Source organism: Rhamphochromis longiceps, linkage group LG22, assembly GCF_057381845.1.
Source record: "Rhamphochromis longiceps isolate RC_006_pf linkage group LG22, R_longiceps_female_GT1.1, whole genome shotgun sequence".
NCBI classification, from domain to species: Eukaryota; Metazoa; Chordata; class Actinopteri; order Cichliformes; family Cichlidae; genus Rhamphochromis; species Rhamphochromis longiceps.
This window is the reverse complement of record NC_140577.1, coordinates 25904476-25919969: the sequence shown is the minus strand read 5'-3', so window position 1 is coordinate 25919969 and position 15494 is coordinate 25904476. Positions and strand designations below refer to the sequence as shown.

Below are 15494 nucleotides of genomic sequence, written 5' to 3'. Positions count from 1 at the left end.
ATGTACTTTTAGGTTTTTTATGAGATTGTAAACCTGGTTTAGGTTTATTTTTCATTCTGCCAACAAAGAAGCTTACAATTATCTCTGTCTTTACATGCTTAGCTGTAAAAGAATTTTCCTCATACTCAGGGGCTTGGGTTTTCACACTTTAACACCATCCCCACCTGATGTTTCGATAAACAGTTGAACCTAGGTGCAACATCTTTAGCTTGCTACTGAAAAGCTGAAGGTAATGTTTTTATTTGAATCAGCTTTTTAAGAAGTGTCCATTTAAAAAAAAAAAAAAAAAAAGATTGTGAGCTTTAAATTTTAATATTTAATAATTTCATTATCACTTGCCTGAGTTTATAAACTTTGTAACGTTTAAGTTTTTTATGCCATTTTGTTCCTACCTATTGTTTAGAGTGGGATTGTTTATGGTGTGTAACATGCTCTGTGCCATGTGTGTTGAGGAATCGAAAAAATGAAAAGTTGACTGCACACTGTCGAATCGGTATTTATTATACAAGAGAACTTTTAACATAAGCTAGCCTGCCATACATCCAGGGACTGAGAAACACAAAAAGGCACCGTGGCTGAGATTTGACGAGGCTAGGAAGGAAAGCTTAATTACATGGAAGGCAATAAGGAATAGGAATGAATAAAGTTAATTCAGATATGGGCTGATAGTTGAAGTTTAAACAAACACACAGAAGACTTCTGCATCAAACTTTTTTACTCCCATCTCCATTAACTTTTTCAAAGACTGTTTTGTAATGCGTTCTGTCTTTCAGTTAAAAACTTATATTTCATTTATTTCTTTTAAAACAAGAGGACGTAAGGACTCCATTAAGTGGAAGGCTGTTTTTCTGTTTGTTAAGGACCAACAAAAAAAGCTTGTGTGTGACAAGGCAGATAAAGATGGACATTTGGTTCCCTGTGTTTTGAATATTTTTAACATCCATTCTAATTAACATTTATTTATGGGTACAACAATGAACAAAAACATATTTTTTTGCATCAGACATCAATTGTAATAAGGGAACTGTAGACAGAATTCACCACTGACTATGCGATGATACGAGGTGATTTTTAATTAGCTTGTGATGAGATTTTATTAACAACAAACATATCTAAAAGGTGCAGAATGGGGTTTAAATGGTTTGCCTGGCATAAATCTAAACCTAGTTGGATGAATCTACTCTCTGTTCTCAAATCTATAGTTCTTGGATAGGTGACTAAGGTGCTGCCACGTCCATTTCTAAATTGACTGAAGTTGTCGCCGCACTCTGAGTGAAATGCCTTCATCCAACATCAATCTCGTGGTCACATCAACTCCTTCAATGCATGGCATGCATTTCTCCAGCTGTGTTGTCTTTCAGAGCTGAAATCCAAGCTGAAGCTCCTCCTGTCAAAGGTGGGAGTTTGGCAATTAGTCCTTTCGTGTTGCAGTGGCTAAAAGGATTATACACAAGCTGGCCAGTGGGTGCAGTTCCCAATGGCATCTGTATTTTGGGAAGAAAGCTCCAAGCTTGTTGTTCAATCTGTGTCTGAGATCTTGTATAATATTTTCATGGTAAGGCAGCTCCCTCCTCTTCATCCTCTTCTGATGATAGAGATTCAGAATAACAGTACTCTCTTTCAGAGTCCTCTCTCAATCAGCAGTTTTGTCCTCGTTTAGAAGTTTTCCTTTCAAGGTTCCAGGAAATCTCCCTTTCACTTACATTCCCACAGACCTAAGGTGATTCTTCTTCTTGCTTCTTCTATCTTTTCTGGTTTGTTTTGAAATCTCATGTTGCTTTAGCCAGTTGTACATTTTTTTCTTTTTCTGGGATTCTTTGTTGCCTCAATGTAGTTGCTCAAAAGTTGTACCTTGATATGGTGGAGGTGAGTTTGCCGACAAAGATGGATATAAAAGTGGAGTCATAGGTGCAGCCTCTGCAGCTGCTGGTCTAGTCTCAGTTGCTTTGAGATTCTGGCTTTGTGTTGCAAAATTCTGCCTCTTCCCTTTAATGTTTCCATTGTCTGTACACAGTTTGATTCTTAAACAAAATAAAGAATAAAGAAAGCACTCTGCACCCAGATTGGACTTTCTTATGTATGATTGTGCTCTATGTTCAAATAAAGAAAGTTTGAAAAGAGGGGGGGTTAGCAAACATGTTCATTAAATTATGAAACAGCAAAATGGCGTAAGTTACAATGATCTGATGCAGAAGTATAATTCATATATAAAAAGTGAACCACGGTCGTAGTGCAGAAAACCCGGGGTTAACTCTGCAGTATAAGCCTTTGGTCAGTTTCACAGAGCTGAAACTCTGACTGAAACAAAAAAGCCGGAGTTTCGACTCAGGATCGACAAACTTAAAGCTGTGAGATAAACCTGCTGCCTGCGCAGTTCAGCCCATGACTGGGTTAGTCTGAGCTCAGCTCTGGTTGGCTGATCTCTTTCTGACACTACGAGCAGCCAGGTCAGCTGACTTCAGGGAACCAGCGGATCATGTGATCAAAGACCGAGCAGAGACGATGGCAGCGGGGAGCGCGTGGAGTGGCGGACTGTACGTGGTTCTCGTGCTGTGGATCGTCACTGTAACGTGCTCCGCGGAGCCCGGACACAGACAGGTGAGTTCACAGGTGAAGCCGGAACCGGCTCCGAACCGGCTGAGAGCGTGAGGGCCAGAAGGGGAAGCCGGAAGTGACGGAGGCTTGTTTGGTAGCTGCTCAGCTCAGCTGAGGGCTATAGACCCGGGATTAAGGTTGTATCGTGTGATCGATTAGCTGTTTCCCGATTGTTTTGAATAGAGTCGTAAAGAGGCGCAGCGGGTAGAACCGCATGTGGTCCTCCAATCAGAGAGCAGTTGGAATCCTTTCAGTAACTGAGACATCTATCAGTCTTGATGCATGCTCAATCATCAAGGTAAATAAATCTCAGAAAGTTTGATTTTGTTCATCTGGACGTTTTCAGTGGGAGAAACGTTTCGTCACTCATCCAAGTGACTTCTTCAGTCTCAGCTGTCTGCAGGTTTCCCCAACCTTAAACAGTACATTTGCATAATGACTGAAACTAGCACCAGTGGCAAGTCATGGGCTGTGAGGTCAGTTCCTTGGTTTTTAATCTCATGACCATTGATCAACAACAACTGCTCAAAGCCCACTGATCAAAAGCCATTGATAAATGGGATCAAGCTAGGAAGGCACCTAAAGAAAGCTCCAGCGGATCCAGTAGAGAAGGACAACCATTGCCTAAGTGAAATCCCATAGTGATCCTGTATGTGTCAGGAGTATTAAACAGTTGAGGCGCACTTGTTTCTTAAGGCTGTGTCTTTGTGTAGTTTATGTGAAAAGGGAAAGGCCATCTCTGAATCCAAGAGGGGGGCTAAGGGTACATCTTTTGCCATCTTACAATGCAGTGATTGCAGCCATTCCCCAACTCTCTGTGAATGGTACTCATGGTCCCTTTGATAAGTGTCCACTGATCAGTGGTTGCTGATTAATGGTCATGAGAATTTACATATTAATGATCAGGGAACTGACCTCCCAGCCCATTGTTCTTTCAGTGGGCTAGTTTCAGTCATTATGCAAATGTACTGTTTGTAAGATTGGAGAAACCTGCAGACAGCTGAGACTGAAGAAGTCACTTGGATGAGTGACGAAACGTTTCTCCCACTGAAATGCCACGTCCAGATAAACAGAATCAACTTTTGGGGAGACACCTATCAGGTTTTTCTTTTCTTAATGAAACTTCCTTAACTGCTTGTCCTACAGTTAAAATAATTTTAAATGTACTCATAATCATCTCACGGACGTAACACGTACAGCTACTTTCACTGCCACTGATATTTATTCTTTTTTTCCTTTTTCTGAGTTAACTTCAGTAATTACTTTTTCCAAACCACCAACATGTCTTTTAGACCCCATTCCTACATGATTGCTTCTATCATTAATTAATGTTTCAATTTTAAATATAATCAGCAAACCACAGGCCTTCAAGCTGGCAGTAGGTACACCATTACTTAAAAAGCCATCTTTCGACCCGCTGTGTTAGCTAATTACAGGCCATTTTCCAACCTTCCTTTTATCTCCAAAATGTTTTAAACAGTAGTTGTAGTTTCAGTCAGATTTCAGGGCTTATCACAGTAAAGAAGTGGCAAAGGTTACAATCTTTGTGTCTTATTGCCTCTGACAGTGGACTCATTCTGTGCCTTTCCTGCTAGGCCTCAGTCCTTTATTCAATATTGTTGACAATAATATTTTATTACAGTGATTAGCGCATGCTGTAGGTGTTAATATACATTTTTAACATTATGCAGATGACACCCAACTTTATCTATCCATGAAGGCAGATAACCAATTAATTATACTGCAGGAATATCTAAAAGACATAGAGACCTGGATGATCTCTAATTTACGTTACTGTACAGTAACGCCACTGTTTTGCACATGTCTCACTCTGTATATTTTATTTTATATATTTTATTTATTGTTTACTCTATTTAATTTGTAAAATATGTATACACACACACACACACACACACACACACACACACACACACACACACACACACACACACGTAGAAAAATATTTAGTATACACATCCAGAAATGCATATACTATTATATATTAGGGCTGGGCCATATTATACCGTTCACGGTAATACCGGTATAATGTTAGGCAACGATAGGAAAATGAAATATCGCGATAGAATGGGAGTAAAACGCGCATGCGCAGTGCCTTTGTTTTCATACGCACATGGCCGATTGTTGGTTTGTAAAAATGGTGCAACTTCCGTGATGTGGAACTGGTTTGGTATTTGTCCGTCAGATACACAACAAAGCACATTTTTTGCAGAACATGCAAGCGGCCGTTGTTATTGTCGTATTTGTCGGACTAAGATGCTCTTAAATCTGGGAGTAATCTGGGTCCTAAACTCCGTACCTTCAGGTCAAACGAACACTGCATCACCACTGAGAGTTTAAAAACTGTCTAAATTCTTTCATCTTTAATAAAACGATCAGCATTGCTGCTTTACCAGGTGTAACTATAAAGTTTAACTTCCAGGCATCCATGAAAACAAAAGTTATTACATTTAACGGAGTTAGAAGTTAGCAGGAAGCTAGCGGAAGTTAGCTCGCTAGTTACCTAAGCATGATATTGCATGTTCTGACTGAGAGATTTCTGAAAAAATTCAAACGTACAGCTCTGCTATCACTTCCAACATAAATGAAGACAGGAAACTAAACAGCAGTGACGTTTTTAGGGTTACTGAAGTTGGGCTAGCTGATATATAATGATGTGCTACGTGATCGCTAGCGACACAGCTATGTTAGCATAACATAAACAGTGAAGCTGGAGGACGAACACTAACACTTTTCCACTTATAAAAGTTAACGTGAAGGTTCCTCATGGTTAGAGACAAATGCAATCGCATGGCAGGATGCTGTAAACGGACCAAACTTCAGTCAGGAGAACAACTGAGATAATCCATCCACAATACGAGGTTAGTCATTAATATACTGCAACAACATGGGAATAGAGCAGCTGCCAGAGAATTCAACATTAATGAATCAATGGTACAGAAGTGGAGGAAGCAAGAAGAATGAGTTTAATAAAGTTTGATTTATCTGACTGCTTTGTTTCGCTTAATGTGCCTTATAATCCCGTGTACCTTATGGTCCGAAAAATGCGTACTGCACACTGCAGTTTAATGTTGCAAAGCACCTCTTTTTAACTTCAGTGGATATTATACATGGTTATGCTCAGGATATGTCAGCCCATTTCTACTGGAAATGCCTTTGGGTTAAACTTTCAGCAAGGAATTTGCATTTGCACTGTTACATTTTTATAAAGCTTTACTGTACATAAAAACCAGCTTCTTGTTTAAGTGAAAATAAATGGAAGGTTGTCTTTTTGCGCTAGTAATGTTGTGGAGTTGTATTTTGTCTCGCATCAATTATATCGTCAGTTATATCGTTATCGCAAATTTTCAAATATATATCGTGATAAATATTTTTGGCCATATCGCCCTGCTCTATTATATATTGTACATATATTTATTAGTTTCAGATGTAGCCATTCTTGTATTTTGCTTGTTTACATTATTGTATTTTGCACAACTCTGTTGCTTGTGAAGCTCGCACACAAGAATTTCACTCACATGTGCTGTACCAATGTACCTGCACATGTGATGTGACAATAAAAGTGATTTGATTTGATTTGATTTTCTGCTTGTAAATTCAGATAAAACTGAGGTTATTGCACTTGGCCCTGAAAATCTGAAAACATGGTATCTAACCAGATGACTACTCTGGATGCCATTACCTTGGCCTCCAGTAACGCTGTGAGGAACCTTGGAGTCATTTTTGGCCAGGACATGTTCTTTAATGCACATATTAAACAAATATGTATAAATACTTTCTGATTTGTGCAATATCTCTAAAATCAGAAATACCATGTCTCAGAGATGCTGAAAAACTTGTTCATGCATTTATTACTTCTGGGCTAGACTACTGTAATTCGTTATTCTCAAGATGTCCTAAAAACTCCCAGAAAAACCTTCAGTTGATCCAAAATGCTGCAGTAAGAGTACTGACCGAGACTAGAAAGAGAGCATATTTCTTCTATATTGGCTTCCCTTCACTGGCTCCCTGTTAAATCCAGAATTGAATTGAAAATCCTGCTCCTCACATGCTACACGGTCTTGAATAATAAGGACTCTTCTTAATGACCTTATAGTACCATGTCATCCTACAGACTGTGGCTTACTTGTGCTTCCTAGATTATTTACAAGTAGAATGGGAGGCGGAGCTTTCAGCCATTAATGCGTGGATCTACCTACTATTAACATTGAATATAAATTCTAAAACTGAATATATTGCATAGTGTAACCCCCCTCCACCATTAAAAAATGGTTCAGTCCATAGCGCGGACTGGCTTTATTTCTTGTTTTCAGTAGCAACCGATGGCCATAATTGTGCTAGATCACATTTTGAATCAACACCATGGGCATTTTTAGATTTTAACACAGGTGGTTTGACTGTTACACTCTGGAAATGGAACGAAGGTGAGTGGTATTAACCCTCTGGGGTCAACGGACATGCAAATCCAAATCACATGACCGATTTCAGATGACATGGCAGCAAAGAATGATGAGTATCCATTTCAACTTGTGTTGAAACTTCGGACTTCAAACTATATAGCAGTAATAAACCAGAGTTATGATAAAAGAATATATTCTGTGTATATATACACAATGCTCTTTACTGAATACTATCATCATGTTCAGTGTGCGAATAAAACGGTAAAAAATGTCTAAGCACAGTGCAAAAAAGAAAACCCTTTCCTATTGGTCGAAAAATGTACCACGTCGACCATAAAAAAAATTATATGGCACCACGTGGGGTTTAGTTGTTTAGGAAGAGGGGAGTGACGGAGGTGAGAGAGCGAGCGAAAGAGAAATAATAATAATAATAATAATAATAATAATGGATTGGATTGATATAGCGCTTTTCAAGGCACCCAAAGCGCGTTACAATTCCACTATTCATTCACTCTCACATTCACACACTGGTGGAGGCAGCTACAGTTGTAGCCACAGCTGCCCTGGGGCGGACTGACAGAAGCCAGGCTGCCATATCGCGCCATCGGATACTGAATTTGAGATGTGAGAGATTTCTAAGATTTGGCATATTTGGAGTGTGTAGTTAATGTGTTGTGTTGACTAGTGTAGTTGGTTGTTTTGTTTTGTGTGTTAAAACAATGAAGGCACTAACAAACAAGTTTTTGGAGCGGCACAAATAAAACAGTGATGCGGACGCTGAGGATCCTGCACAGTATCTTAGCTGTTCCTAGGACTGCGCTCTTCTGGACAGATATCTCGGATGTCGTTCCTGGGATCTGCTGGATCCCCTAGTCTAGCTTGGGAGTCAATGCACCTAGTTCTCCGATTACCACCGGGATGACTGTTAACTTCACCGTCCACATCTTCTCGAGCTCTTCTCTGAGCCCTTGGTACTCCTGCAGCTTCTCATGTTCCTTCTCCCTTATGTTGCTTTCATTCGGTATCGCTACATGTATCACTATGGCCGTTTTCTTCAGTTTGTCTACCACCACTATGTCTGGTTGGGGAGCCACCACCATTTTGTCTGTCTGTATCTGGAAGTGCCACAGGATCTTACCTCGGCCTTTCTCCAGCACCCCAGGGGGTGTCTCCCATTTTGAGCTCGGAACTTCCAGGCCATAATCGGCACAGATGTTTATCTCATCAAAATTACAATTTCTTTTTTACACTTAAATGAAATAATCAAAAACAAAATAAATTGGGCCTTCCATGGTTTTATCCCATAGTGATTTTTTTTTTTTTATATCTTTTGCTGTTTGCATAATTTAATGAACATTTTTGCTAAAAAAAAATGCCCTTTTTTGTACTCAGTACTATTCAATAAAGGGAAAAAATATTCAGCAAGATGAGACCAATGGCTGTAGAAAAGATGAAATGCTCTGAGTAGGTTTGCTTCTTCTGTCTTGCAGATTTCAATGCAGTTATACCCCAGCTCACATTCAACCCCTCAAGCTGGTGACCTGCTGCATGTGAGAGCCGTGGGAGACAATGACACGCTGCATTTCCTGTTCTGTAGCCAGGGGGCGCCAACGCTGCTGCTCATCCACACCAACTCAACTTCTTCTGAAGTGCAGGTATGGACAGGAAGTCGGTAAACTCAGTGTGATGTCATCGGACAGAGAAAAGTTTCAGAAAGGGCGTAAACAATCAAGTGAAACCGAGTGCGAACGGCCAGCTTTGTGAGAATAAAAAATATACTTCTGATAAAATGAAAAAATGGATGAAAAGCCTCAGCCTACTGAGAGGGTGATTTTTATTTATTTATTTTATTTATTTATTTTAATCTTAAGAGCTGCATTGATTTTAATAAATCTGTCCCTGACAAACACTGTTCACTTAATAATAATGATTAAAAGATGATGGAAGATCTGCTCTACCTCCTGAGCTAGAGGATCTACTGATTGGAAGGTTGGTTGTTCGATCCCTGGCTGCTCCAGTCTAATTGCTAAATATCCTTGGGAAAGACCCCAAGTTGGTTCTGATGTGTTCATTGGAGTGTGAATAATAGGTAGAAAGCACTTACGCATGTATGAATAGGTATTTACCAAATAATAATTAGGCCCAAATTCCAAATTATAGACGAACTGAGATCCACATCGTGGGTGGGGCTCATAGTCAGAGCATACAAACTGTACAGGTAATCAGTTCTGAACCTGGGAACATGAGCCTGTCCTGCATTATCCAGTGTGCTTCAGACTCAGTGTCCTTTTTGGTCCTGCTGCCCACACACTGAGCCACAGTTAACAAGCCGATAACATCAGTGTGCCTTTTATTCCTCTCACTTATCAGGCATTTGTACGTTTCATTAGCAGACCCTAGGATTTCCTTTTTACTGAGACTTTTTACTTTTTAATGTGAAAGTATATCAGGAGAACTCAGCTGAGAGGGCACAGAGACTTCTTGGGAACCCCAGGGTCTGTCCATAAGCCTGTCATTGGCGGGGCTGTGGGGCTATGGGCTCACAGCTGGAGGATAAATGTTGCCGAAAGAAGGGGCTAAACACTTGAGCCCAACCTTTTAAAATAAAATAAAAGTAATTAAATTAAAAATTAAAATAAATAAATAGTTTAAGTAATTTCTGTTGTTTGTAACATTCTTGACACCCTAATGTTGATATATGTGTGACAGTCACATGACTGTTCATAATATTCTGACCTTGGGTGTGCTTTGTGTCCCAGGTGAACTGGCCTGAGTTTGTGGCTCGCAACACCAGCGGCAGCCTGAAAGTGGAGCCAGAGAGCAGCTTGATGTACAGCAGTGCTGTCGTCTTCAGCCGGGTCAGAACAAGCTCAGTCCACCTTAAATCTTTAGGGTATGTCTGGATACATCTAACCTTAAACTTTTTTTTTCTCTCAGCTGTTGGAGTATGACGATGTGAACGACACGGCTGAGCCGACCTCTGACCTCTTCCCTCCATACGACCTGCAGAACTTCACCTGGAACCCCATCAACCTGTCCGAACCCATGGCGCTTCTCTGTGGCACCGATGCCTCCTTCACCAATGGCTCGCTCTGCCTTCAGGTCTGTTGCCGAGCACAGTGAAATCAGTATTCAAAAATGATCGATACGCTGACAGTCATTATTTTTATTTCAGCTGTCGGTTTTTGACTCTGAGGGGCGGGGAGAGGCATGGCCGCACCTCCTGCACTCTGTTAACTCTTCCCAGTTGGAGGTGTGGTTGGATGGCATACCGGCCCGAGCCACTCAGTCCAGGTTCCTGTTGGAGATGCATGCAGTAGGGGAAGCTTATCCTTTAAGCACACTCGACGTTTACCAATCAATCGACGATGAGTATACGCCATCGATATTCAAGGTAGCTTTGTGCTGTGCGTTATGTTCTTCTTCTTGTTCTGACATCATTTTATTTTCTTCTTGGAGGAAATCATCCTCATCAAAAGACTTATCCCTAAACCAATGAATGATAAGGACCCTTTAAATATCATGTTAAATTCAATAAATGTACCACCCAAAATGAGAAATCTGGCCCATCATTAACTACAATTATTTTTTATTATGAATTAATGTGGTCTGAATTGAGTATGGTGTGCTGTTTGACGACAGACCCAGTCAGTGATTAGACATAAACTCAGCGGGACATCCAGTGTGACGACCTACTCGACCAATAACCTGCCACAACCCTGGATGTGTGCACACAACCCTGCGCACACATCCAGGGTTGTGTGCGCAGATGGACTCCTTTAGTCTCGGGGGCTGGTTTGGAGGTTTGCTCCACCTTGTTTTAAGCTTCCCTGCAGAAGAAAAGAGTGCTCTATCCTGCTGAAATGCTGCTGAAAATGGGTTTTCTCTTGTTGGCCAAACACAGATTGGATCTTTGAATATTTTCTCACATCAAATGAGGTTTTGATGTTGAGTCACAGAAATATATTTCGATAGATTTTTTTTTACTGTAGACAGTGGCCCTGTTGGTGTGGGCGGGAGTATGACTTTGATTTTTCTTCCATATGTTTCTGGTCCTGCTCATTCTGTCTACAATGTAGTTTGAGTAAAGTTTGACTGAATGTCCTGTATTGACCTCTGACCCCTCAGGTTTCTCAATGGGTGTCATCAGTGAATGGCAGTTCTGATGTTCTGGGTTATGCACTGTGGAAGCCAGTGGCGTACCGTCAGGCACGGCCGGCTCTGGAAGATGCCACGCCATGCCGTCACTCGGTGCCGCGGGCTCAGAGTGGGTCGATGGTGACGGCTTCGTCCGGTCTGATCCGAGGCTTCTTCTCAGATCCAAAGAGCATGGCACTGAATGTGAGCTTTGGCCTGGCGGGGGAACCATTCTACAACGTCACACGCTTCCTCAGCTGGTAGGCTTGTTGTTATTTCTTTGTTGTTTTATCTCTTACTCTCAGCCGATCAGCTCTCATCTCCTCCTTACTCCTCCAGGACACTGCTGGTGGGTGTTGGGTCACCGCCTGTTGACTCCTTCTCTCCTCTGGTTGTTGCCATCATGGCAGTTGGTCTGGGAATTCCCATGATCATCCTGCTGGTTGGTGGAATCTGGCTCTGCATCCGTAAAAGCAAGGGAGCATCCTCAGCCTCCTACGAGCCAATCAACTAATCATTTCACTGCGTTGCCAGAGACAGTTTTAATGTTTTAGAAACAGATGACGTCACAGTGACATTCCAGCCAGTCAGCACACAGCAGAATCCGTGTACCCATTTGTGTTTTTAAAGACAGTCAATGTGTTTGATTGGTGATTGGATAAGATCTTACTCTGTCCTCATCGATTTCTTCCTGAATCAAACCTCCAGGCTCACCACTTGGCAGCCATCTTGAAAAACCTGTGGGCTCTTATGCTCATGGTTATTCTGAAGCTTTCTTTTACTTTTTCAGTAGGTCATATAAAATACAATGTTTATAAATAAAATATATCCTTTTTCTGAACCCTCAGTCATTGTTACTGAACCCTGACAGGTTCGTGTCCCTTTCTGATGATGTCATATTCTTACTCTAAAGGGTTCATTTAAAGCAGCTGCTCACAGATGAAGAGTCTGCCACCTTGGGGCCAGTCTTTGACTTTCAGATTAAAAGATGTACGATTAAAATTTTTACTTTGAAACTAAGAAGCAAAGTTAAGTTGATTGTTAATAAAATATATCAGAATTGCCTGATTCAGTTTCTTTCTTCATCAGATGTCAGCTGACATGTCACTGGTGTTTTTTAATAATTAAAAAAAAACAACTTTCATATTACAGGATGTCTCACCTGGATTTGTTTGACACCTAGTTGTAATAAGAAGTAAGTTTTTTTTCAGATGGTTTCTCTAATCTAACATCATCAGTCAGGACAGGAGGTCACATGAAATTGGTTATCAGCTTAATAAATCAACCCAGGATTTATTAGTCTGGCTACAGCACATTCATATGAATGGGCTGGTGTTGGCAGCACGTTGTAGAGACATGCACAGGTGTGCTGAGAACAGAGCAGCTGATTTTACTCAGAAACATAATTATAACAGTCCCCTCAAGGTGCTTCATATTGTAAGGTAAAGACCCTTTGATAAAATAGAGAAAACCTAAACAATCAGATGATCCTTGAGCAAGCACTTGGTGTGGCGGTGGAAAGGAAAAACTCTTTTAACAGGAAGAAATTTTCAGCAGAAACCGGCTCAGGGAGGATCGGCCATCTGCTGGATTCTTCCACAGAAGAAGCTGAACTATGGACACGCACACACATACACTTACACTGATAAGCACTCACTCATCCCCCCTCCCTTTCCAACGCCTTCGATGCTTGTTGCCCCCTGGGAACACGAGGCGGGTCTGGGCCCGTGCTGGAAACGGCGCCGTTGCAGGATGGCTGCTGTGTTGCCTGGGGTTACTCCTCATCTCCTACCCATCCCTGTGGCTTGTCATGTCTTCCACAATGTTGTGCTGTGGACATTCATGTGCTTTTTTGTGCAGAGGAGGGGGGTTCCCATTTCACTGCAGGGCAACCTGCTTGTGACAAATAAAGCTTTCATTCATTCATTCATTCAAAGCTTTGTTTCCCATTCTACTTTTTAAATGTCCATTTGCGGTGGCTGTAGCTCAGGTGGTGGAAGGTTGGTGGTTTGATTACAATCTGCATGCCAAATATCTTCAAATTCAAATTTTATTTGTCACACACACACAACCATACACAGTAAGACATGAGGTGAAATGCTTGTAGCTGTGCAATGCAATGCCCGACCATTAAATGACAGTGGTTTTACAGTATTTACAATACACAGGTTATACAAAATTTACAGATTTAACTTAGAAATTTACAGTAAAAAAAATGTGCAAATAGCAGAAAGAGATTATAAATTATAGGAAGTGTGCATGAAGAAAAACCAGAGTGCGTGTGGTGATGTGTGTGAGAGTCCAGTCTTATAGTGATGTAATGTGTGTGGGGAGAGTCCAGTCCTACACCTGGTTCAGGGCCCGAATCGAATAGCCTGGGGGAAGAAGCTCCTCCTCATTCTCTCTGTTTTGGCCTTAAAGGAGCGGAAGCGCTTCCCAGACCTCAACAGTGAGAAGAGTCCATTGTTGGGATGGGAGATCTTGATGAGAGGATCTTGTTGCTCCCTGAAGCATCCATCTGAGGATGAATGAGTGAACATTTGAAAGCACTTAAAAACAGCATTAAAAAGTGCTTGGGTGAATGAGGCAAGTTGGGTAAAGCACTTGGTGTGCTCAGGTACAGTAGACAAGTCCCATATAAGAACCTGTACATTAACCATTATGATAAGGTGGAGCCTGATTATTTTAGACCTTTGTATGTAAGGAACAATTTTAAATTTGATTCTGGATTTAACATGGAGCCAACGAAGAGAAGCTGGTATGGGAGACATATGGCTCTCTTTCTCAGTGCAAATATTTTTTATTTAATGTGCACACTGAAGGACATAGCCTGGTCAAAAACAACTCCAAAATTCCTCACAGTGTTACTGGAGGCCAATTTAATGCCATCCAGTGTAGAACAAATGGTCAAATAATGCTTATGGAACAATAAAAATGGTTTACAGTGCAAAGAAACACAGAGCTGTGTCTAAGTGTCGTCAAATCAACACAAAGACTTCATCGTTCCTGTCTACATCGCCTTCAACTGGTGCAGAACGCTGCCGCTCGCCTGTTGACCGGTTCAAAAAAAAGAGACCACATCACTCCGGTTCTCTGCTCTCTCCACTGGCTCCCAGTTGCTTTTAGGATTGATTTTAAAATCTTACTGCTGGCTTTTAAGGTTTTAAATGGCACTGCACCTTCTTACCTGTCAGAACTCCTTAGTACTTATCGCCCCAGGAGATCTTTGAGGTCAGCCGATCTGATGCTTTTAGATGTTCCCAGGTATAAATTAAAGACAAAGGGAGAGAGGGCGTTTGCTGTGGCTGCACCCAGACTGTGGAACAGTTTACCTCCTCACGTCAGATTCTCCAAAAGCCTAGAAACTTTTAAAACTGCTCTTAAAACTCACCTCTTTTCATTGGCTTTTAGAAAGGTTTAATTTATTTGTTTATTTATTTTTTATTTGATCAGCGAGGTGTTTTACGAAATTGTGTTCTATTGTATTTTTATCTGTATTTACTGTACAGCACTTTGGTCAGCCTTGGTTGTTTTTAAATGTGCTCTATAAATAAACTTGACTTGACTTGACTTCAGATGGTTTGGAAAAATTTCAGACTTTCCTACAGCTCACAAATAGCCTGGATCTTCCTGGAATGGATGTCGTTTTTAGGAGCAGTGATTTGAACACTATCAGGGCTGCATCATCTTGATGCATACTCAATCATCCAGGTAAGTAAATCTCTCAAATTGATTCAGTTCATCTGGACGTAGCGTTTTGTGGGAGAAACGTTTCGTCAATCATCCAAGTGACTTCTTCAGCCTCAGCTGACTGCAGGTTTCCCCAATCCTATAAACATAAGTGCCAGGATTTATACATCGGGGAAACCAAACAACCTCTGGCGAAGCGGATGGCACAACACAGAAGAGCTACCTCGTCAGGCCAGGACTCTGCAGTCTATTTACACCTACAGGCCAGTGGACACTCTTTCAAGGATGAGGATGTACACATCCTGGACAGGGAGGAACGCTGGTTTGAGCGCAGAGTAAAGGAGGCCATTTACGTGAAAAGGGAAAGACCATCTCTGAATTGAGGAGGGGTCTAAGGGTACATCTTTCGCCATCTTACAATGCTGTGATTGCAGCCATTCCCCAACTCTCTGTGAATGGTACTCATGGCCATTGATCAGTGGTCTTTGATCAGTGGTTGTTGATCAGTGGTCATGATAATTTGCATACTTATGATGAAGGTGACCTCCCAGCCCATTGTTCCTTCAGTGGGCTGGTTTCAGTCATTATGCAAATGTACTGTTTATAAGATTGGGGAAACCTGCAGTCAGCTGAGACTGAAGAAGTCACTTGGAT

The 15494-nt window shown here is 41.2% G+C and overlaps 1 protein-coding gene across 2 annotated transcripts; it reads left to right on the top strand.

Moving 5' to 3' along the window:
• Positions 1-2433: 2433 nt before the first annotated feature.
• On the top strand, positions 2434-12213 carry glmp (glycosylated lysosomal membrane protein). 2 transcript variants are annotated; one of them, XM_085396548.1, is made up of 7 exons: positions 2434-2598; positions 8504-8668; positions 9773-9871; positions 9951-10115; positions 10189-10407; positions 11142-11410; positions 11490-12213. In XM_085396548.1, exons 1-7 carry the CDS (start codon positions 2503-2505, stop codon positions 11662-11664), a joined length of 1188 nt encoding a protein of 395 aa, XP_085252674.1. In that variant the 5' UTR covers positions 2434-2502; the 3' UTR covers positions 11665-12213. The 2 variants fall into 2 exon arrangements, with proteins under 2 accessions (XP_085252674.1, XP_085252675.1); XM_085396549.1 differs by lacking the exon at positions 2434-2598 and adding an exon at positions 7555-7637.
• Positions 12214-15494: the final 3281 nt, after the last annotated feature.